Source organism: Alexandromys fortis, unplaced genomic scaffold (assembly GCF_014885135.2).
Source record: "Alexandromys fortis isolate MF-2015 unplaced genomic scaffold, M_Fortis_MF-2015_v1.1 scaffold_5, whole genome shotgun sequence".
NCBI classification, from domain to species: domain Eukaryota; kingdom Metazoa; phylum Chordata; class Mammalia; order Rodentia; family Cricetidae; genus Alexandromys; species Alexandromys fortis.
In genome coordinates, this window is record NW_026067924.1 from 15051090 (window position 1) to 15075717 (window position 24628).

The 24628-nt window shown below is 44.5% G+C and overlaps 1 protein-coding gene across 3 annotated transcripts in view; it reads right to left on the minus strand.

Moving 5' to 3' along the window:
• Ripor2 (RHO family interacting cell polarization regulator 2) overlaps positions 1-24628 on the minus strand; it is a 111593-nt gene that overhangs the window by 47449 nt on the left and 39516 nt on the right. For all 3 annotated transcript variants that reach the window (XM_050142436.1, XM_050142435.1, XM_050142437.1), the window contains exons 2-6: positions 6331-6457; positions 4712-4867; positions 3505-3583; positions 1936-1959; positions 735-788 (exon numbers count right to left, since the gene is read on the minus strand). In XM_050142436.1, the coding sequence (XP_049998393.1) occupies positions 735-788; positions 1936-1959; positions 3505-3583; positions 4712-4867; positions 6331-6457 (440 nt within the window). The remainder of the gene's footprint in view (positions 1-734; positions 789-1935; positions 1960-3504; positions 3584-4711; positions 4868-6330; positions 6458-24628) is intronic.

Genomic DNA, 24628 nt, shown 5'->3' on the forward strand with positions numbered 1-24628 from the left:
GGATATGTATACTTGAGTGCAGGTGCCCTTGGAAGCCAGAAGAGGGCATCAGATCCTCTTTAGCTGGAGTTGTAGGTGGTTGTGAGCCAAGGGAAGCAGGTGTTGGGAATTGAACTCTGCAAGAGCAGAGTGTGCTCTTAACCACTGAGACATCTCTCTAGCCCCATGATTAAGTATTTAAAAATTAAAAATGAGGTTATTTACTGAAAACAATTTTGTGAAGTCATGGATCAATAGCAGAGAAACTGAAATTAAGTTGCTCAGATTCATCAAAGTGCAGTCCCAACAGCAACGAACAATCGGTCTTCACGTTCTTCTTTCTCCTCATCTTCCTCCCTTCCTCCCACCCTTCATCCCTTAATTCCTCTCTTTCTTTTGGATTTTATTTATTTTATATCAATGGGTGTTTTGCTTGCATGTATGTCTGTGCACCACATTCATGCTTGGTACCCATGGAAGTCAGAAGAAGGTGTTGGTTCCCCTAGGACTGGAGTTACAATTGGTTATGAGCCTCCACGTGGGAGCTGGGAACTGGACCGAGGTCCTCCTGAAGAGCAGCCAGTGCTCTGAGCCACTGAGCCAGGTCTCAGCCCCAAGGCTTTCATTTCTACATTCAGCTGAGGCATCTATTAGGTAAAGGCTCACTGGACCCGTGTTAGACTCAGGGTGGGCCTACGCTGGGCAGGAACTGCGAGCAGAAACATAGAAGCAAAGACCACCACAGCATTGTTTACCTTACTAATGTGAAACTCCAGGCGTCGCATGTACCTTTCGATCGTTTTAATTTGCTGGAATTAAAAGGAGAAGATTGAAAAAAGAGTGAGCCATTCACAGTGCAATTGATTAGGCTTTCGAGAGTGATTTCATTAGCATGTCCTCTGCACAAGTGCCGGAAATGCAGTACTCACTACTTCCTCTTTTCTCCCACCTTTGCCACTATTTTAGGGGTGTTCGAATGTTAATTTTGAAAATGTTTTTCAAAACACTGACTCCCATGAGAGATGAGTTTGAGCTAATCATGCTCATCCCATGTTTAATGCCAAGGTGGCCAATCCATTCGATTTCTGGTGGAGCAGTGCCATTTTTTGTATGTTCTAAACTGAGTTTTTTTTGCATATTGAATTATGTATGAAGCGGGGTACATTTTATAATTGTTATTTGCCCATGGTGGCAGATAGCCATCGGTTTGGGCTCACAGATACAGCTGCTCATGCCAGTCCTATGAGTTATAAATACTGTTGTAACATACATTTGATTTAACTGCCCTTTAAGATCTCTTCACAGAGAGTATACATGATTTGGCAATTGAGATAAAGCTATGGATATAGAATGGCACGGAGAGTGATATTGTAAACAACTAGAAAGGAAGGCACAAAAATCTCACCACTAAAGGGCTGAAATAAGAATAAATACATACCACATGAAATATATATATATACATATATATTACATGAAAAGAAATAACTAGAGTTAACTGGAATATTTTTTTCTATTTTATAATATATTTTTATTTTTTAAATATTATATATGGAATATATAGTGGAATATATATATTTTTTGGTGGCACAAAACAATTGCAGCATTTTCCAATCAGGGAAGTCTCATAGTTGATGAAAATGGCAGCCACTATTGAAGGCTACATGGTGAGGACCTCTACATCCAAGTTCCAGACTCTCAGAAAGCAGAGCAAACACACAGCCTGGAGCCTGGCTTTCCCGCGAGCTGAATGCCCTTTGATTTGCAGACCCTGATGTTCATTCTTCCTCTTCATGGAACAAAAAAAAAAAAAAAAAAAAAAAAAAAAAAAAGGATTTTCCTTCCCAACACAAGAGCATCACTCTTTGTCTGAAGCTTACTGTCCCCCAAAGGGCCTCTTACTGATATCTGCTCAAAGTGCAGAGTTTCACCTTTCAGCCGCCACCCAGGATGGCCTACCTTGTCTAGGTCATACAGCACACCCTGAAATGAAAGGAGGAACCCTTGGTTACAACACAGCGTCCTCAGAAATGCCGTCCGCTTTAATAAATGACCCAGCTCATATTTCTACATCGCCCGTGAAGGAATCACCAGCCCCACTAAATTCTACTGGATTTTGGGGGGTTTATTCTTAATGAGTAAAACTCTGGGTTGTTTGGAGTACCCTCCAGAGTCAGTGTCGTCTGACCTCTGCCATTTTACAGCTGCACCCAGTTCTTGTGGTCTCTCGGCAGCTTTAAGGGTTCATAAACAAAACCCAGCAAAGACTTATCTGCCAGCGAAGTGGAAGGTAAACATGTGTTCTCACACAGCTGCCAGGGTTGCCTATGCAGACTTGCCGGGGTTTGTGCTGCCTTGACGGGTTAGGTGTGATAAATAACACTTTGGTAGGAACAAAATTAGTCCTCCAATCCATCAGAACAGAGGACATTCACCACCCAGCCTGGATTCTAATGAGGCTCCGAGGCGCTTTCCATCGGGTCTCTAAGAGACTTCTCCCCTTCCTTCCCTGCCACTGGCTGAGCTGGTAAGTTTTTGACGCAAGCCAGGGCCGTCTGAGGAGAAGGAATGTCAACAGAGAAAAATACTATCAGGCTGGCAGGTAGGCAAGTCGGTGGGGGTGTGGTGTGGGAGGGGCCCGTCCGGCCCGCCCGTTGTGGGTGGTGCCACGCCTGAGGCCCGCCCATTGTGGGTGGTGCCACTCCTGGACACGTGGTCCTGAGTACTGTAAGAAAGCAGGCTGAGCAAGGCTCGAGGAGGAAGACAGTAATGCAGTAATCCCTCTAGGTTCCTGTCCTGACATCTCTCTATGATGGAGTTGAGTTTGTGAGCTGAAATAAACTCTTCTGCAAGCTGCATTTGGCTGTGGTGTTTATCACAGCAATAAGAAGCAAACCAGGACACTGATCTATATTTACAGATTGGCGATAAAGCAAATAAATGTTCTTATTTCTGAATTCTGAATGCATTAAGGAGATGCTAGGAAAAGAGCAACATCTCATTCTGTTGTATTCCTTAGAGTTTTCTTTTAAGGATTTATTTATGTATTTTATGAGTGCTTTGCCTGCGTGTTTATCTGTACACCAGAAGAGGGCACTGGATCATGAGCTGCCATGTGGGTGCTGGGAATTGAACTCAGGACCTCTAGAAGAGCAGCCAGTGCTCTTAACTGCTGAGCTATCCCTCCAGCTCCACTTAGGGAAGTTTTCAAAAACCCTCTTTATCATCTTTATTTCATTATGAAGCATATCTACATAAACACGCAGAGGTCTCTCTATATTATAGCCCAGGCTGGCCATCTCCCCGCCTCAGCCTTCCTCTTGCTGGGTTTACAGGTATGAGTTACCATGCTCAGCTCTTCTTCCTCCCCAAACATAAAACATACGTTCAGAGGCAATAGCTTTGCTATTTGTATCTGTTTTCCTTAAGCGCTCCTCTCCTCCCCACCCCTCCCCACCTCTGGTCAGCAAGGAGCAGAGACCCCACCTTCCACCCTGTGTTAGCATCCTCATGGTCAGAGGGACCTACCAGGCGAGAGTTTCTTTTCATATCTTTCAACTGAGCAGTCAACTTGTCCAGTTCCGTCTGGTGAAACTCCAGGTACTCACTGCAAAGGTAAGACATCGTGGTGAGCTCTCATTTTCGGTGAGATCTGGGCTGTTGCTGACCTTTGCCTTCTAAGAGGGGTTTAAGAATTGGAATGTCAGTCAGGTGGTGGCTCACACCTACAATCTCAGTACACCGGAGACTGAGGCAGGACTATTAGTATGTATTCTAGGCCAGCCTGGACTTCAAGTAACTCCCAGGCTAGCAAGGGTTACAGAGTGAGACCCTGCCCCTCTCTCCTCTTGAAAAAAAGGAATCAAAACTTTGCTCTGTGACTGGGGACCATTTTGGAAAGACTAGGAGTTGCAGCTGATCTTGTCTAGTTTGAAGAGAGGGAGAGAGATGGGGGGGGGGCAGTTGCCACTGTGAGGATGAAAATCCAGAAATGAAAAGTCAACTGTGAGGGAAGCATTAGGCAGGACTTGGGGGACACAGTTTTGTCACCCAGTAGGGACTGCAAGTGCCTTATCAAATGCTAGGCAAGTTTTCTTCTGGTCAAAGTGTCCTTACAGCACACTCAGGAAGGCTCCAGAGTGTTTGAATGTCTGTATGTTTGAGCCAGGCTGTATACTATGCCATCCAGGCTGACTTTGACCTTTAGATGATCCTCCTGAGTGAAGGCTAGAATTACAGGTGTGATCCGCCACACCAGGCTCGGAACCCTTCCGTAGCAATTTCTAGTTCAGCTATGTATGTCCATCATCGTCTAAGGGAAGTCCAGCTCTGGAGGGAGTTAGCTATAAACACACCACTGCGTCGAGCCTCAAGCCTGCTTCAATGTCATGGATACGACATGCAGTCCCAACCTGTTTCCCATCTGTGAGACTTATTAAAAACGGCCTCAATTATGGAACAAGAAGGAAACACCCAGCAAAGTACGCTGGTGCACTTCTCTCTCTGTAATCCCAGCCCTGGACAGGTGGAGACGGGATCAGAACTGCAAGGCCCTTGTCTACACAGCAAGTTCAAGGCCAGCCGGAGGCCTGAGACTCTGCCTCAGAACCAAACAAAAGAATAAAACGGTAGCAGCACACAGGGCTGTTTCCAGGACGGATTCCCTAAGACTAGCTTTTAGGAAGGAAAAAGGTCTCCTTTCCCCACCGGGCATCGTCAGGTCCATTATTCTTACTCAAGTCCATTTTTCAGGGCCCTGTAGACCTCTTCCACCCTCTTCGGCTGAGGCTCTTTAGGAGTGTTGTTATTTTTGTGCCCTAAGTTGTGCATTTTCTTCAGCTTGGCCTGAGGCTTCTTGAGAGCAGATGCATTTTCAATGAAGGAGTTACACCTAAAGCAAGAGAAAAGAGGCTGTGAGTCTGGATGTCACAAAGACCCAGCAGGGAAATGTCTTTTAAATCTTTGACTTCGTCCTAGTGCCCTGGGGAAAGGTAGCATGGCCCTGGACAGCAACAGAGTCCAGCTGGCCACCTTCCATTTCTTGATGTTTGTGGACAGTTTCACTGAGAAGAGGCTCCCCTGGAGGCAGAGCCTAGCTTTGGGCTACGTGCTTTTCTGAGGGTGCTCTTGTAGTCTAGCTCACAGGGACCAGGGATAAATGCTTCTGGGTGGAAACAATGAACAGGTAGAAGTCATATCCAACCAAAGGGGAAACAAATCTTTGTATAATATCAGATACAAACTTATACCTCAGTAGAATGTGAGTGACACCTTTTTGGGTTATGTGATAAAACATGACAAACAGCTAATTTTCCAAGGCATTAAACAAAAACACATGCAGCTTGGACTTAGGGCTCTCTTTGCAGTATGTGGGGTCTGTGAGTGTATGTAAAGGTGCTAGCGCCTGTGTGTGTGCGTGTGCCTAAAAGTGGGAAGTTGACTTTTGGGTATTGTCCTTTATCATCCTTCATAATCATTTTTTTGAGTCAGAATTTGTCTTGAAACCTCCTTGGTTTTATGGGTTTGATGAGAGGAGGAGATGCCAGGGAAAGTAGAGCCCAATTTCCCAAGCCCAACCTGAATGATATCAGCTCCCCAGAGTCCCTCTGTGAGGCACGGTCTCCATTCACTGCATAATTTCATTCCAAGTACAGTCTCCAAAACAGGAAAGTGTGCTTGTAAGGGGGATGGGAGTAAGGCAGCGGGAGTCTACATGCTCAGGTCCATGTTTAACTGTGGCACCAGTTAGCATATCAAAGTGCGTGCTGACCCCCAGGCTCTCTCAGCATGGTAAGTACCTGTTACAGAGTCTGTGCCTGCATCCTGCTCCCAGCCCTAAGCTTCCCTTCCCCCGGCTTTTGATTCTGATATAACCCTACCATTTCAGCCATGCACTCTCTCGGTCCTCTTTTAGCCCCTTTCTTGGTTTCCCTCCCTCACTCCTCCACCACACGCCTGCCACACGCCCCAGTTTACTCTGCTGACCATGTTCACTGAACTAATTTCTCTGTAAGCTCTGGATGCTTCCAGATGCCTCTGGCTGTAACTCTTCCTCATAGCTACATTAAAAACCTTCCCCTCAGCCAAAAGGGAGGACATGACCGCTCAAAATAGCTAGGATAAGCTAGCCATTTATGTATGTGTATCATATTGATGGCTAAGCTTATCCTAAACACTAAGACATCTTTGCCCAAAGAATTCTAAGTGCTAAAAATGATAGCACTTAATTCTGGGTGTGCTATCTTTCCCACGAAGAGGGCATTACCTACCACACACATGCACGGTGTGAGGCACGCACATCAGCACCTGCCTCTTTTTGTTGCTTCCCAGAAGGAGCGAGCACCCAGCACTTGCCTGGATCGCCTTTCCTGTAGGCCGCTAAAACCCGCGAAGGACTGGCTCCGGATGATGCCATTGGGCCCTCCAGGCGAGAAGGACTGGGATCCCACCAGCATGATTTCGGGGAGTCTGGTTGGCAGTCCTGTAAGACAGATGGAGGATCGTGGTGACTGTCAGGCAGGTTCACACAGAATCCCGAGCTTGTTGACATTCAGAGGTATATAACAAGGTGGAGTGACTCACCAGGTCCTGGGCATGAGGGGCATGAAATGCTTCCAAGACTTCCCTAAGAAGGTGCGTATCCACTTATACCAAAACAAATATGATCACACAAAATCACTGCCACTTAGGTTTCCTTTGGAGGGGCTATGTGTATATGATGCACTTGTGTTCATGTGTGTTGCATGTATATGGACATGTGTACATACATATGCATGTGGGCACGTAAGGTTGACGTGAAAATCTTCCTAGATAGTGTTCATCTTACTCATTCTCTCAGTCGAATGCAGAAATGGACCATATGGCTAGTTTACTTAGCTAGCCTGCTCCACAGATTCCATTTTCAACTTCACAGTGTTGGAATTACAGGCCAACTGCTATGCCTACCCAGAGTTTATGTGGGTTCTGACGATTGATACTTCATCTATAAGCCTGCATACTTTATTCACTGAGCTATTTCCCATCTTCCCAACTGGCCTATGTTTCCTTAGGAGTGTCCACCCTTCCTTCCTTCTTCTCTCTCCTTCCCTCCCTCCTTTACTTCCTTCTTTTTCCTTCCTTCCTCCCTTTTTTCTTTCCCTCCCTCCCTCCTTCCCTCCCTTCCCTCTCTCCCTCTTTCCCTTCCTTCTCTTCCTTCTCCTTCCCCTCACCCCCCTTCTTTGTTAGGTTCGACCAAGGTTTACTAAAGATAAGAACATTTGTAACGGTTCAGTCCATTCAATTACAACAACACTGCACACACGAGCCAACATCAAACTTTCAGATAGTCCAACAACCTGAAATTTAAAGCGTAGTCAGGGCTACAGAAGAGATTTTATTTGTAAGGCTGAAAACACGGGGTTTCTTTAAAGACGAACTTATTTAAACTCTTTCCCCCTTCTCTCATTTGGAAGATGAGACTGCGGCACTAAGTTGGCTGGACAAATAAGAAAGGGTAGGGGTGCTCACAAAGGAAGTGATAATCTGGGTCAGTTAAGAAGGCGAGAGAGGTAGGAGGCCCGCAGAGTGCTCAAACCCTTTGGATCCTTTCTTGGGTTGTTTGTTTGGCTTTGTGAAGAGTCCTTGTGACAGACCAAGGTACAGTGTCACAAACACCGCTTCAGCTGGACAGAAGCCCAAGGTTAGTCCCCCAAGGGACTGTCCTAGAACTGTGAGGTAACCCTACCCATGGTCAAGCAGGCAGCCTCAAAGCGTGTGCCATTGTCTCAGCAGGTGACGTCAGGCCCGGGCAGGGGGTGAGCTAGCAGGACTGGGTGAGTGTCCCCACTGAAGCCTCCCAAGTAGACACAAGCCAATTAGCATCACCCATTGTTCTTTAAGGAACCTAGGAGAAGGAGACGAAGCTAAACCCTCAGAGAGCAGACGTCCTCCACACTGTCACAGGGCTTTAAAGCCACACCCCTCTGAAAATGGACCTTATTGCAGGGAAAAAGTGCTCCCTCACTGGAGGTCAGTCTGGGGATGGAGAGTAAGCTGGATGCTCCATTGGATGGGACAGAAACCTCATAGCTGCAGAAGACAGAAGAAATTCTCTGAAATAGAAATATGTGAAATTAAGAGGCGGCATAGTGACTAGACACAACTAGACATAGTGACCCCAGTTACCCCGCAAAGAAGCCCAGTTTCGTGAATTCTTCAAGTTCTCACAGTCGCTCTCTGGACCTTGGGTATCTAGGTATCTGTCTACATTTCACTGAGGACTTGGGCTTTGGGCTCACAGAGTCAGCTCCACACAGCATGACGCTTCCTGCCCACTTGTAAAAGTCATCGTGAAGGCACTATGGTTCTGTTCTGTCTTCACTCCATTGGCTTTTGTTTTTCCTTCCGTGCTGAGGATTGTACCCAGGGCCTCCACATGCTAGGCGGGGGCTTGGCCACCTAGCACACTCCCACTCCTGGCTTCAATAACTCGACAGCCAAACACTCATCTCATTCAGTCTCAATTTTACAAATCTTTTAAATTTTATGTTATTATTTTATGTGTCTGGTTCTCTTGCCGGCAAGTATATCTATGCATCACAAGCTGGAAGGGCTAGCAGAGGCCAGATGGTGTCAGATGCCCTGGAACTGGAGTTACAGACGGCTGTGAGCTGCCAAGTGGGGTGCTGGGGATTGAACTCAGGCCTTCTGGAAAAGCAGCCAGTGCTCTTAACAGTTGAGCCTTCTCTGCAGCCCCAACTTGAGGAATCTGGTTAGTATTGTGTCTCATTTTGTAAGTTTTTCAACAGGTCTAATAAAGCATAGACATTTGATTTAAAATGAGCAACAAACTTTAAAGCTGTTTAAAAGATTTAACTGTCTCATACTTTCTCGATACTATGTGTGCATATTTTGTTGTTTCCTTTTGGAGTGGAGTCTCACTACGTCGCCTGAACTGTCTTGGAATTCACTAAACAGCAGTAATTCTCCTGCCTTAGCCTTCAAAGGGTGGCGCACGCCTTTAATCCCAGCACTTGGGAGGCAGAGGCCAGTGGATCTCTGTGAGTTCAAGGCCAGCCTGGGCTACAAGAGCTGGTTCCAGGACAGGCTCCAAAGCTACAGAGAAACCCTGTCTCGAAAAAACCAAAATAACAACAACAACAACAACAAAAGAGCTGGAATCAGAGGCAGGGTCTCACCATGCGGTACTGGCCGGCCTGGACTTTGCTGTGTGGAGAAGGCTGCCACCTTTGCTCCTGTGTGCTAGCATGGAAGTGTGCTGAAACTGGATTTTTTTCTTATTCTTTGCATCAGTAGATTAAGCTACAGTGGCCTGACTCCAAGCCTCGGGCATTCTAGGATAATAAATACAGGCAATGACCTGTTTATACAGCTGTTCAGAGGCCTCTCAGGTGATTGCGATGCTGAGCAGAGTTGAGAAGAAGCTGCTTTAGAAATTCCACAAGCATGATAGGCTTGAAACAAAGAGGAGAATAAGAGAGCTAAGGCAAAACTGCCATGTTGGGTAAAATCTAAAACTCAGAAGAACACTACAATTTAACAAATCCACATGTTTCCTTAGATTTTATTCTCCATTTTATTTTTATTTTATATTCCTTTATTTTGAGGCTGGGTATTGCTATATAACTCAGGCTGGCCGAGAACTCACTAAGGGGCCCAGGCTTGGTCTCCGTCTCCTGAATGCTGGGATTATTGTCCAGCATGTCTGGCTTGTTATTCAGTCGTAAGCGCTGTCTGCAAAATTCTAGTGTCATATTGGGTGAGTGACACGCTGTATTAGAAAGCCTGTATCCCAGACTGTGCGATCTGCTCATTTCTCCTCTCCGTCATGGGATGAAAGTGTCTAAGAGCAGGCGTTTGTGCAGGACTTTGGGACATACATGCTTTGGAAGATGACACAGTACACAGAAACTTTTTACTAACTTCCTGTGGGGAACAGGTGACTGTTAGGAGTGTGGCTGGGGGAGGGGTTTAACTTCAGTTCATCTCTTCTTTCTAGGAATGAGCATGTGACCCGTTCTTTGCTACGGTTCTTCCAGCTTCTCTAGCCTTTAGAACATGGAAGTGATCTAGCAACTCCATGTCGCTGAGCATCTTTCTATCACTCCATGGCTATTCTGGCAATTTGAATGTGAAATGTCCCCCATAGGCAATTGTGTTTGGAACTTCGTCTCCAGCTAGTGGCACCACTCTGGAAGGTTGTTGAACTTTTAGGACATCACTGGAGGAGGTCAGTCACTGGGAGAGGGTCCGGGGATTTGATAGCATCGCTCTCCTCTTCCCTTGCTTTCTGCTTCCAGATATCAGACACAAGGGACCTGTCACTATGCCTCTACCCCGCCGTGATGAACTGCATCTCTCTGAACTACAGATCAATAACTGCCAAACTTCTGGAAGTTGCTTTGTGTCAGTATTTGGCCACAGCAAGAAGAAAAGTGACGAATCCATCTACTTTTTGGTTCCATCTATGTTTCAATGTCCTCCGTCTTCAGACAGCTTGCTGCCTTCCTAGGAAGTGCCACGACTTTACTCATTACTGAAGTTTGCCCCACATACTCCTCTTATACTATCTAACAGACTGTAAGGGTGTGAGCATGTATTTACCCCCCACTGAGTAATTTGCATTTTGATAGCGGATGCTCCATTCTATCAAATGTCATAAAGAAAGTACTGGTAGAATCGCAATGCCACGGTCGGAAGGGACGCGTGGTGAGTGTGTAAAACACACTCATCCTCTAGCATGTATGTCTTGAGGGATATACCTAAGGGCACAGAGAGGCACATAAGAGTCATTCATGTTTGTATGTATGTTTGTAACACTGAGAAATAGTAGCCATGTTATTAGGTCTGGTGGAATGCTTGCCCATCATTCACAAGACCTTGGGTTCAATGCCCAGCACCATTCATGCACACACATCATCACAAGAGGGGTTAATGCACTGTGCCATTATATGTATATAAAAGTATATCATCGTGAAAACAGTGATAGGCAGAGAGGCGCATGCATGTCATCTCTGAACTCAGGATGCTGAGACAGGGTGAGTGAATTCAAGGCCTGTCTTGGGCTATATAGTAAGAGCCTGTCTCAAAACCCCAGTAACACAGTAGATAAGAACACTAAGCTGTCATGTAATTTTCTTGAAGAAAGAACTCTAGGACATGCCGGGCACCAGTACCATGCTAGGAATGATAACAAACCCACAGAGAACTATGCACGGGTGGAAGTGGGTGGGAGCATAGACAGTTGTCTATGGACAGGTGGGATTGAGTCGTGGTCAGCAACACTGTAGTATGTTCTGCATGGTGTTCTTCCAGAGATTAATACATGTATTATTCATGGATGCAGAATTCCTTTTCTTGAGATAATAGATAGCCCCTTGGAGTTGGGAGCCCGAGAGAAGAGAGCGTATATAAGAAATGTAAAAGAGCTGTTGGGGGCCAACTTTGTTTTTTACTTAGAAGCCTTTCAGAGAAGAAATGTGATTTCCAAGAAACACGGTAGTATTTATATTTCATATATTTTACTAGATTCAAGCAAGTCATAGTCCCCCATAATGTCCTTATTTTTAATTTTGAGCTATATATTAACTTACTGGTAGTCATTTAAAAAACCTGTTAAAATACCAGATCTCCATTGCTACGTTTCTTCATATAAAACTACAGACTTGGTTGCTGTTACTCATCTTCAGGACTGCTGGAGCGTTGCAAAAACAAAAACAAAACAAAAACAAAAAACAAAAAAAACCCCAAAAGACAAAACAACAACAACAACAAAACAACTTCTTGGGGCTGGAGAGATGCCTCAGATGTTAAGAACACTGGCTACTCTTCCAGAGGACCAGGGTTTGAGCCCCAGCAACATCCACATGGGGTAGCTCACAACCTTATGGTCTGATTCCCTCTTCTGGCCCCATTGACCTTGCAAGCATGTGGTGCAATATGCATGTATGCCTGTGGTGCCCACACATACATGCAGACAAAACACTCATACATGTAAAAAATACAAAAAATTAAAAGACTTTGGTCTTTTTGAAAATTACAGCTGAATCAACATTCATCTTTATGCATTAAAACCCAGAAAGGGGGTTGGTTGTATCTGTGGGGATATGGTTCAGTAACTAAGGGCAATTGCTTCTCTTCTAGAGGACCTTAGTTTGGCTTCCAGCACCCACACTAGGTGACTTACATCCACCTGAATGTAACACAGCTCCAGGGTATCTGGTGCATTGTTTTTTTGGTATCAACACACATACATGCACATACACACGTGTGCGCACGCGCACCTGCACGCATATACACACACACACACACACACAAACACAAGGATATTTTGAAATTAGAGTGATGAGATTTTGCTGAATCAGAAGGCAGGTTTGGGACAAGGGCACTGAGCCAGGAGTGTGGGAAGTCCTTCTGTCTATGTGTTGCTTTTATTGGTTAATGAATAAAAAAATCTGCCTTTGGCCAATGCTTAACAGAATATAGCCAGGCTGAAAAAGATATATAGAGAGAGTAGGTGGAGTCAGAGAGAAGCCATGTAGCCCTGCCAGAGACAGACCCTGGCTGGAACATTACCAGGTCAGCCACAGCCACGTGGCGATCACAGATGAATAGAAATGGGTTAATTTAAGATGTAAGAGCTAGCTAGAAATATGCTTAAGCTATTGGCCAAGCAGTGTTTTAAATGTTATAGTTTCTGTGTGATTATTTTGAGTCAGGGTGGTCGGAAAGAATGAACAGCCTCTTACAACAAGGAGGTGTGGAGAGGTCGAGGCAGATAGAAAGAGATTAAGGTGACTGGCTACTTCCCCCTTATCACACCAAGCCTCGCACTGTGATTGGTCCAGAAAGGACAGGTAAGAACAGCACTGCAAATCAGGGCAACCAGGAGAACTTGGTGATGCTGAGGAGTCAGTGATGGGAACCACCGTTGGAAGGCTGACTGCTTGGAGACTGACTATGAAGACCGTAGCTCATTAATGCCACCAGAATTCATGATGGAATGACATCTGGGAATTAGTCTGGGTGACAGCTCTACTTTGTGTCATGCTTTTATTAGCTGGCATCCCGACTTACAAGACATGCTGTGGTTCGGTGAGCTTGTGTTTACATATTTCTCCCCTCAAATGTCAACAGCTCCTCCAGGACTAGCAGGGTTAGGTGTGACAAGGGGCAGATCTCCAACAGGCTTGCTCACACCTGCTAGGCACAGATCTTCACACCGAGGAGTTCAAAGCGGAAGTGCTCAAAGGCTTTCATGAGTGACAGCAAGTAGCAAACCACCCAGGCAGCCGAAGGGAGGCTTTGCTGCTGTCACAACACCGAATGCAATTCACGAAGGAAAGCAGGAACTGTTAGGTTTGGGCTTTTTAAAGTTTCATAGGCATCAAAACTGTTTCCAACATCAGGAAAACAGAGAAGAGCAGAAACAAGGCAGGGAAGGGACCCATGCTGTTTACACACCCACAGGACCACAGCGGAATTTACTGACATTTCAACTCTTGCCTTTCCCTGCAGAGCATCACCGTGGTACAGGCTGCACACTGACTTTTGCATGTTGCTTTTAAATATGGGATATTGTGCATTTTCTAAGACTCGCACTGGAAACACAGGATGAGTAGATGCTATGGCTGACAAATTTTAGATCAATTAAGATGACTTAAAAATCACCATCAACTTCCAGAAAAAAAAAAAGTCATTATTCCTTTTGCAAGGGCAAGACCCAAGAAATCAGGACAAGGAAAGGAAACACTGGGGTGAAATGCTCCCCCTTCTGCACCTGAGCACCAACGACCCTAGTAAGTTGCTCCTTTTCCTAGGAAGGCCAAGTCACAGGCAGCACAGGGGCCCACTGACCTCTGAGTCATTTCTTCATGCCTGACGGGTCCCTCCTTTCCCAACGGCATGCCCTTCTGTTTATGCTCCTCCACATCTCCAGCAAGACCAGAAGTATAATTCGGTTGTCTCAATAAGCATGTGAGCCAGGTGGAAATAGCCTGCTATGCTACATGATTATTTGAGATGAGGCCTAAAAATAGATGTCTGCTTATTCTATATCTACAGGGCACCCATTACCAAGGTGACTAATCTCTTTTAAAAAGGGGGTGCATTTAAGCCATTGCTTACTTTTTTTAGATTTATTTTATTTTTATTATGTGTTTGGTGTTTTGCCTGAATGTGTTTGTGCACCGTGTGCATGTGGTGCTCTTGGAGGGCGGAAGGGAGCTCCGGGCACCGTGGAACTGGAGTTATGGATGGCTCTGAGAATTCCCCATGTGGATTATGGGAATTGAACCTGGGTCATCTGAGAGAGCAGAAATCTCTCCAGCCCTGCCCGCCTACTTCCTTTTTTAAGTATTGATGCTCTAAAATAAATCAAGGCAGTGCCAATATTTACTTCTCAGATGTCAACACTGTCAAGCAAATGACAAATTCCAACTTAGATAAGGGATATAAATGGGTGGAAAAAATTATAAACGGCTTTCTATAACCTCACTTCTTAGCAAGCAGACGGAGGGGCCGCGGAAGGTCCCATAGGCCTCTTAAACAAGTGCCACACTTGAACAGCTACAGATTCTGTTTATAAAACAGAGAGAGCAATTCTTATCCATTTTGTTTTATTTTCTCACATTCAGTCAGTTATGTATGTGTGTGCACGCACACGTGTGCAATCTCCATGACATTTATGTGGGAAGGTCAGAGGGCAAATGGGGGGAGCAGGTTCTTTCCTCCACCACGTGGGTCCAGGGAATCAAGCTCAGGTCCTCAGGCTTTGCAGCAAGAGTCCATCTGAACCTTCTTGTTAGCCCACAGTCTTCACTTTAATGCAAGCATTATGGACCTCGATTGAAACATCCTCCAATCTTAAAATCAATAACAAGACTGCCTGGGTCTTTTCCAAACTGTCAGTCATCCCACAGATGGGAGGGCTTCTGTTTCAACAGAGAGAAAAGGCCGAGAGAAAGCACAGCGGCTTCAGTGCTTGAGGTGCACGCATGGGAACACGAGTTTTATTCCTGAACCCACATAAGAAGCCAGTCATGGTGGTGTTCGCTTGTGTAACCACTGGGGAGGCAGAAACAGGCGGGCTCCTGAGGCTCACTCTCCAGTCTACCCAGCTGAATTGGTGAACTCCAGGTCACCGAGAGACTCTGTTTCAAAAAGGAGGTGGACAACTCCTGAGCAGGAACAGCAGAGGCTAACCTCTGTGTTCTGTATGCACGGTACACACACACACACACACACACACACCCCTCAAAACCTCTGTGTTCTGTATGCACGGTACACACACACACACCCCAAAACCTCTGTGTTCTGTATGCACGGTACACACACACATACACCCCAAAACACCTCTGTGTTCTGTATGCACACACACACACACACCCCAAAATAGAAAATGAGGACGTACTATGAGAGAGTTAAAATGCCCAAGAAACACAAAGACTGTTATAATGAAGATTTGTTCTCAACCAACCTCACAAAAACAAAGTGAGAAAAAAAGAAACAAATATTTAGACTCTCTGGAGGTTGATGTAGATGATTTTCTTTTATTGTTTTAGATTGGTTTTATTTCATGTGTTTGAGTGTTTTCCCTGAATATATGATGTGCCCACAGAGGCCAGAAGAGGATATTGGGATTCCTGGAACTGGAGTTATACAGAGATGGTTGTAAGCCACCATGTAGGTTCTGGGACTCGAACCCAGGTCAACAAATGCTCTAAACCGTTGAGCCGTATCTTTCTTGTCCCCTAAGATACTATCAATGAACACAAAATTACTGGGTGTATTTTATGTAATATACTGGCAGGGTGCTATTTATTGTCAATGACTGAGGTCTGCTTGAAAAACAATTTCATTGGAAAAGCTATTATGATTGTACCCAAGGCAGGTGGGAATCAATTTTGGAAATAATAAACAACAGGAGGAAGGTTTTAGATGTTTTTTTCTCCACGCTCCCAGGGAGCATGAAGCCAGTGCTGATATCAAAGTGGACTCAGGCAGGACAAACCAGAGCTCGTTATTTCTGCAGCTTACTGTTCTGATTTACACTTGGTTACCCAGTTTCTCTGCATCCCAGTCATTACTTTGTACAAGACACACAACTCAGAAGACGTTTGTGAGACAACAACGAGGTAACACAAACAAGGCCTGCTACGAATAGGTGCTTGGTAAAACTACTTTTCTAACAATTTAAAATAATGAGTCCTTGTAAAAGAAAGGGAGATAAACAAGACAGGAACATCCAGGCCATCTCTTTACTAAAGAAAACAAAGCATAATATTTTAAAGCCTGCCTTCAGGAGACTGTTTGTGGATAGACTACTCTACAGAAGCTCTAACTAGCCCCCAGGAAACCAGCAGCCTCCAGACCGTCTGTATCAGTCGCCAACCGTGACCCAGGAGAACTAAGAATGCAGGCATTTAGAAACCTAATGCAAAGTCAGTTTCTTAAAGATTTGTTTTTCTTTATGAGTCTGTGTATATGTCTCTGTGTGTGGATGCTACGGGTGTGCAGGCACCCTCAAGACGCCAGCAGAGGGTGTCAAATCCCTTGGAGCTAGAGTTAAAAGTGATTGTGAACTGCCTGCTGAGGGGACTCTGGCAGAGCCATGTGATTGGGATCTCTGAGCTATCCTGTTGTCCCCAACAGTGAACTTAAAAAAAAAAAATCAATTTTGAAATTGTATGATAATTACAAAAATGTTCCAAGAAAAGCACAAAGGATCTGGCCTGTCTTCCCCCAGACTCACCATCTGCCATGTCTGACACGATTTTCTCTGTCATTTCCCCTCCATAACACACACACACACACACATAAATTTTTATGGCTTTTTTTTTTCCACAGTGATTTGTATATACATAATTTCATATACCAATTTCTACTTCTTCACTGGCCAGTTTGTAGTATTATACAAATTCAGCATTCAGTACTTTAAATCATATTTTCTAAGGGCACCTTCATCCACTTAAGTAACCACAACCCAGAGATTAATACCAGGAAATTTAATATCAAGTCTATAATATTATCTAATCTATAAATGTTATCCAAATTCCACCAATTGTCCCATTAACAGTCTGCATATTGTCTCCCCTACCCCTTCTTCTAGGAACACAGCTGGTATCGTATAGTATTTCTCCTGTTATGTGTCTTTAGTTTCTCTCAATCTGGGACAGTTTCTTAGCTGTGTTTTGTGACATTGACCTTTGAAAAGAATCCAGACCAGCTGTTTTACAGGATATTCCTACTCTGGGGTTATCGAGTATTTTCACACCCAACATAATACACCCCGAGAGTGAAGAAGAGGCATAAGGAGTCATTGATGTTATTGACTTTGATAGTTTGGCCAAGTTTTGCTGGCCAGTTGGTTTTTTGCTTCCTTACCATTTTTTTGCCACTGTGTTTTGTAAGAACTTGGTAGGGAGGAGCTTTGAGGCTATGACAATGTCTCAGGAGTTTTAGCATCCACTGCTGATTATTGTCCCAGTAAGTTATAATCACGAATTTTTTTTTTAAGTTCACTTTTGGGGACAACAGGGTAGCTCAGAGAGTCTTTGAATGCCATCATTCCTTGGTATGTAAGAAAGGGCTTTCCCTACTCCTTGTATTCATTAATTAGTTAGTTAATTGTTAAATATGGACTAATGGATGCTTATTTTCAATGGGTATAATATATTACTATCATTTTAAGAAAGAACTAGATTAGCCGGGTGGTGGTGGTATCGTTGACACCTTTAACCCCAGCACTCGGGAGGCAGAGGCAGGCGGATCTCTGTGAGTTGGAGTTAAGTCTGGTCTACAGAGCGAGTTCCAGGACAGGCCCCGAAGCTACAGAGAAACCCTGTTTTGAAAAAACAAAACAAAACGAAACGAAACCAAAAAAAAAAAAAAAAAAAAGAAAGAAAGAAAGAAAAAAGGAAAAAGAAAAAAAAAGCCAGTTTTTTTTTTTTTTTTTGTCAGTCTGTCTGTCTCTCCCTCCCTCTCTCCTCTCTCTCTCTTTCTTTCTTTAATGGGTTTTGAGTCAGGCTCCCAGGCTGGTCTTGAACTTGCAGTCCTTCTGCTTTTGATCCCAAATGTAGGAATTACAGACATGTGCCACCATGCCTGGCTCAGCTGTTTCTTGAAGCATTTTCTGAGTGAGACGGTCAGAAAACAGCACAGTTAGGGACTCCCTTGTATACTTATTTTTAAGTATCTTATGTCTTGAATCAAGCCCCACCCCTTTTGAGTCATTACCAGCTGTCTTTTGAGCTATCTTTGATACTCAGTACAGGGCAAGACCAAAGAAAGAAACAAACAAACAAATAAAAAAATCTTGACTTTGGGACCAGGTGGGCTAGTTACACTCCATTTAGTTCTGTAAGGCCTGTTTTCTTCTTGTCTTACGTTACCAAGGTTACATCAAGGAAAAAAAGTGCCTGGCCTAGTGTAGGGCAATGGTCTTTTTCATTACTTAGAATTGCAATCTGCAGAGACATCTGAGTTTCACCAATCAAGGGGACCATGCCCCTTATAAACCCATAAGCATTTCACAGCCAAGAGAATGCGGAGTGAGGAGTGGCTTGCAGCCCCCTTCCTCTCTCCCGAGTCCCCTCCCGGGGTGACAGCACAGTGTGGTGTGTGGAAACTAGTTCAAGTATGAGCAAAGAAGAGATTGCACAGCCCGTCTAGTCATTCGCCCCTTGGTCGTCTGTGGGGACCTCAGCCCTGGGGACAGTGAAAAATCCCGCTCCTTCTTTCCCTTCTGGTGGATTAAGTAAATGCAGGGAGTAGCAGCTGGCTTCGCGATAATTAGAAGAGAAATGATTCGGGACACAAACGCGGCTTAAATCTCTAGAGGGGCTGGGTTGATCTTGACTAATGTTGCCATCACCCATTTTAAAATGCAAAGCCTAGAGCACTCCCAGGATTTCCCTGCGCGCACATCAAAGTAGGCTAGAAGGCAGGAGCCTTTCGCACTTAAATGAGACTCAGGCTGTTTGTAATAATAAGTAATTTTGTCTACTCTTTTAAAAAAAAAAAAACCTGTGGGTATCAAAAGGAGAACGTGTCTGGGGAACATGGTTTTGGAGTCAGCTTGGCTGATCCTGCTGGGAGAAAAACACACTCACCATGAACCCTTATTTTTTTTTGATCATCAGATTGAAAAACAACACTCTGGTGCTGAAGAAAATGGTTCCTCCCTGTGTCGCTGCATGCAGCCTGATCAGCCCAGGACTGATCAGCAACTCCTTTATATTTCATTATAACAACCTCCAAATGATACTGACATGTCTCTTCCATTGTATTTGACTTTAGTATTAGTATTTGGTATTTTACCATTTTATTTTTACAAGTGCCTATGTTTTATGGTTCTCACCAGAACTGAGCCCCATTTTGGAAACCCTAAGCAGAAACAACTGTTGGGTTCTAGGAGAACATACCCACCAGTGTGCTGAGAAGTATAATTACATATTATGAGCTTGACAGACTGGCATCCTTAGTGGGCACAAGAGTCAGGTAGAAAATGAGTCTGGATCTTATACATAAAACTATATTCTGCATTTCATGTTAGAGAATGGACAGGAAATTATCTTAAGTAAAACCTTTTTAGAGAAGGTACATAGAATCACACCAACAGATTTTTCGTAGAGCCCATTAATTTCTCTGTGGCCATATTTTTTTCATATCTTATTTTTTATGTTATGCTATGTTATTTATTTATTCTTTGATAATTTCATATATGCATACAAATATATTGAAATCATATCCACTCCCCTAGCGATGTCACAATGGGTCCCCTCACAACTTCACTGTCCTCCTTCTTTGAAGATTTATTACTTTATTTCTGTGTGTGTGCGTATATTTGCTGATGTCCATGCAGATCAGCAGAGGACCATCAGGTCCCTTGGAGCTAGTGTTACAGGCATCTGTGAGGTACCTGACATGGGTACTCGGATCTAAACTCTGGTCCTCAGGATTGAGCGGCAGCTGCTGTTGATTGCTGAACCATCTCTCCATCTCCCTCCTCCTCTTCCTCTTCTTCCTTTTTGCACCCCCTGAGTGTCATTAGTGCTCCCCATCTGGGTATGAATGTGGGCCATTCACTGGAGCATGGGCAACCTACCAGTGGCCATACCTCCCTCATGCCCCAACACCAAAAGACTCTCCTTTGCCCAGAAGCCATCAGCTGTGTCTAGCCATGTTAACACATCTTGAGTAAACCGAGTTGACAGAGGATAGACTGGCAATTCTGTGATGTAAATACAGCAGGAACTGTGGACACGGTAATAATGACCGATAATGGCCTCGGACTGAGCTAGTCTGCGATAGCAAACTCTAGCAACAGGAAGGACTGCCAGGCTCTTACAACTAAAGCCGTTCCTTTCAACCCGGGGTTAATTCATCATTTTATTCCTGTTGTTATGACAACACTTCAAAAGCAGCATCTCAATGCTTAGCATTCAGCCATCTTATTATAGATTTGACAGTATTTTGCGTACATAGGCAGCGCTGCAGAGAGGGGCTTAAAAACGGGCCTGGAGGGCTTGGGGGGGAGCAGGGCTAGGGGGGATCAGGGCTAGCGGGGAGCAGCTTGGCGGCACACTGCTAGTTTAGCCTGTGTGAGGCCCTGGCTTCGGTCCTCAGTACCTGGTGGGGGGCAGGGGAGGAGAGAGGTTGTGGGGGAAAGGGGTGGGGGGTCTAGAGAGCAGCAACAAGAGAAGTTTAAAACCTGGATTCCCTTCTTGGCTTTGGCCACAGGATTTCCCTTTATTTTTCTACCCTCAAGAAAGTGAGGGCTTAGGGAGTGGAGGGAAGGGAAACTGTGGTTGGGATGAGAGAAGAATAGATTAAAAAAAAAAATAAAATAAAAAAAGAAAATGAGGGCCCACCCAGGAGAGGGAAGCCTCAAGAATTCATGTGGGAAGACACTAATTATTCTCGCCCTACTCTGGCTGTTAGTGAACAAGAAATTCTCTCAGAACCTAATTTATTTTTCTTTTTCAAAATATAGTTTATGATTTTTTTTATGTGTCTGTATATGCAGATGCCCCTAGAGGCCAGAAAAAGGCATTGGGTCCCTGGGGCTGGAGTTCCAGGCAGTTGTGAGCTGTCTGATGTGGGTGCCGGGAGCACTTGGATCCACAGGAGCGGGTGCTCTTACTGCTGAGCCAGCTCTCAGACCTAGTCCATGTTCTTGATGACAGCAGGTAGTTTCCAGGAGTCAGAATCAGTGTATTCCGATTGATTTCAATATTGTTGGAATGATCTGCTCATGTAAATCTAAATTTCTAGTACCCGAGGCTTACTGAAACTCAGAATTATGGAAGGTAACAGCTGACAGAGGGATGCTGGTGTTGGCGTGAGTGTGTAACGTAAACAAAGCCCACTTGTGTTCAGACTACCGTTTGATAAACACATAGAAATGCTTGCTTGCTCTGACATTTTAATTTTCTCTCTTTCTTCTGAAGTGACTGTTCCTCTTTTTAGCTCAGGGATGGCCCGGAATTCACTTTGTAGTGCAGACTGACTCTAAACTCAGGACACTCCTTCTGCCTTAGTCTCCTAAATGCCTCAATGAGTTGATTACAGGTGTGAGCCACCGCACCCAGATCAGGCATTCCAATTTCTCTCCACGCCACACAAATAGGATTATGTCTCCGCTAAGGCATGAGTCAGTTGAAAGGCAGCTCTTCCAGTCGGCAGACATTAAGAGAAAGTAGGGATATCTGCTGCGTTCAACTAATTTTTCTGTCTTGAAATAAATCTGGATGATAATCTACCTTCTTCTAAAAGCTGTAGTGTTTATTTGAAGTCATGTTAATTATTATTAAATGAAGGATAGCAGACCAAAAAAAAGGGAAAAAAAGATAGAGGAAAATACTAACAAACTGCTTAAATGCAGAGTAACCTAGCTTCAGAGTTAGTTCTTATTTTAAAGACAGGATCTCAGTATGTATCTCTGGCTGTTAGGGAACTCGCTGTGTAGACCATGCTGACCTTGAACTCACAGAGATCCACCTGCCTTTGCCTTCTGAGAGCTGGAATTAAAGGTGTGCACCTCTATGCTAGTCTGAGGCGAGGCTGTGTGTGTGTGTGTGTGTGTGTGCTGTCATATGCCAGCAGGTTCAAAGTTAAGTGGCTTCCCATAGGCTTGTACACATGGCTCTTTGTGGTAATTTTAGCACACTAATCTGCTGTAATTGGGGTGGTTTCTGCTGGTCCTTGCTGCTGCATACCAAGAGGTGGCCGGGTGCAGAACATCTGCAGTTATTCTTGGCTGACAAAGCCAAATTATTTATCATCAGAATGCAGAGCAGCTATGTGCAAGAGCACAGATGATCCGCAAGCAGAACAATGTGCCTTCCTTTTGGACACTGAGGGTTTCCAGTGATTTCTTGGCATCCTATGTTTTGTTCAAAGGATACGAAGCTGTAGAACAGCAATAAGGCAAAAGCCCATCTCTTAAGCTTTAAGAATAGCGGAGTGTAAAGGAGGAACACAGTTTATGAACTCAGCACTGGATCTAAAGACACAGGGAAAATCCTCAGCACCATAGACAAAGGAATACATGAGAGGCTAATTGGTTCACATGTGGAAGCCATACTGCTTGTAAAGCGAGCCAAGAAGGTCTTGTCACATTGTCCCTCTTGAGCCCACGGAACTCCTACAGTCATGCCAGCCTGATACCTGGGCTAGAATAAGCTTCTTTCTTCCATGCTTATAACACACACACACACACACACACACACACACACACACACACACACACACACAAAGAGACACAGACAGCCTGTAACTCAGGCTGGTTAAGAACTTGCAGTGATCCTCCTGTCTCAGCCTCTCAATCACTGAGATACTTGGGTTGCTTAGTTATTATCTTTAGCCTAGTTACTTAGATAGGCATCACATCCATTCTATGGAGTAGGAAGCTGAGAGGCTGGATGTCTTCTCCAAAGGCTTCTGGAAGCCCTACGGGCAGCTTAATTACTTCCCTATCACTGTCTTCAAATGGTGCTCTCTCCTACATCCCTGCCACCATCACAGCATGTACTCCATCCACTGGACCACACAAGATCATCTGAAGGACCGTTTTCCTTTCTGGGGGTTCAGGCCTCACGCTACGATGCCTGGCCTTTCTTTTCATCACGATGACAAGATAATGAGGAGTCAGTTTTGAGATGCTTGGGGCATTTAATACAGTTTAGATACTAGACAATAGGAAGGGTATGGGATAAGACTGGAATTATCCAAAAGAAAAAAAAATCTGTAGCTTCAAGCTGCACACTGAAGTGTGTAATCAGGGAAACGACATGAGGTCTGGTTTGGCTTCCACAGTCATAAAAACTAGAGATTCCTGGGGTAAATATATGAAAGAAAAGAAATTTTTAATGATGGATATTTGGGGATTTGCCCTCTGCATTCTACTTATATGCATGTTTGAATAATTAGTTAATTTTACTTATTTAATTGTGTGTGGAGGGGCAGAGGTCTAACTCTGGGTCCCTTTAGGAGCCACCCATCTAAGATATATCTCCTCTCCACCAGACTTCTTAACCTTTATCATTCTTCTGAGTCCATCAGGGCACAGTGAGCGTAAGAGCAGAGGACCAAAGATAAAGGTAATGCATGCAATCCTGTTGCACCCCCAGATGCACAGCCAATGAAGGTGAGTCCACAGCAAGGGGGCTTTGTCTATTTTCTCTCGAGGAGGGAGAACTGGTTGGCTTTTTAGACTGATGGACCTACCCTATAGAACTTCAAAGTAAACAAGAAGTCACAGTGGGGGTAAAATTAGCTGACTTTAATGAGTTCCATATCTGTATAATTTTCCACTCTACGTGGGCTGACATCTGTATAAACACAGAAAGCCCAAGCTTGGGACCATTGCTCTCAGACTTGGCACAGACCAACAGAGTTGGGAAGTGCCATTAGGGAGGCCCTGATGCAGTTCTTGGGCTCCAGGAGGAGCACGTGGGAGTTTCCTAGGACTTCAGCCACAGATAAGAGGACCGTGAGGTCTCATGTTGACAGGACTTGCGGAAACACACATACTTTGAGCAGGCTGGCTGCATATCAATTCTGCAAAAACCGAAATGAAGATGTATTTTCTATGTAGGAAAGTCAGTTGTTCCGGCTATGTGACTGAGGTATGCTCCACTATATTGAACTTCTAAAGAGTCTGGGTCCAAATTCTTTTAGGACTAAGCAGCCCAGTGGATATCAAAATCAACAGAAAGAATGGCTTCTGTCTTGGTGGTGACATGGCTGTTCATATCTCACACATTAGTAAAGGGTCTCAGTGATGAGCCCAGTTCTTCACCATAGCTCGTGAATGTAGCCTGATATTCTCAAGTACTTTGGCATCACAGAGCCTGTGAATTATGAGGGATTGTTATTAGCATTCTTCCACATATAAGGAAATTGGCCTTTGGGCAACTGTCCCAAGAAGATGGATGGCAAAACTGAAAGCAGAAGCAGCCAGGTCCTGTTACCCTTCATCTCCACTGTTCCTTACTGAAATACACAAATTCTACAACTTTCACGTTTTTATTGTCTCTTCTCTGCCCTCCCCACCCCCTGCCAGGAAGGGTCTCCTGTAGTCCAAGCAAGTTTTGAATTTCCTACGTAGCCAAAAATGACCTTGAACTCCCAATCTTCCTGTCTCCACCTC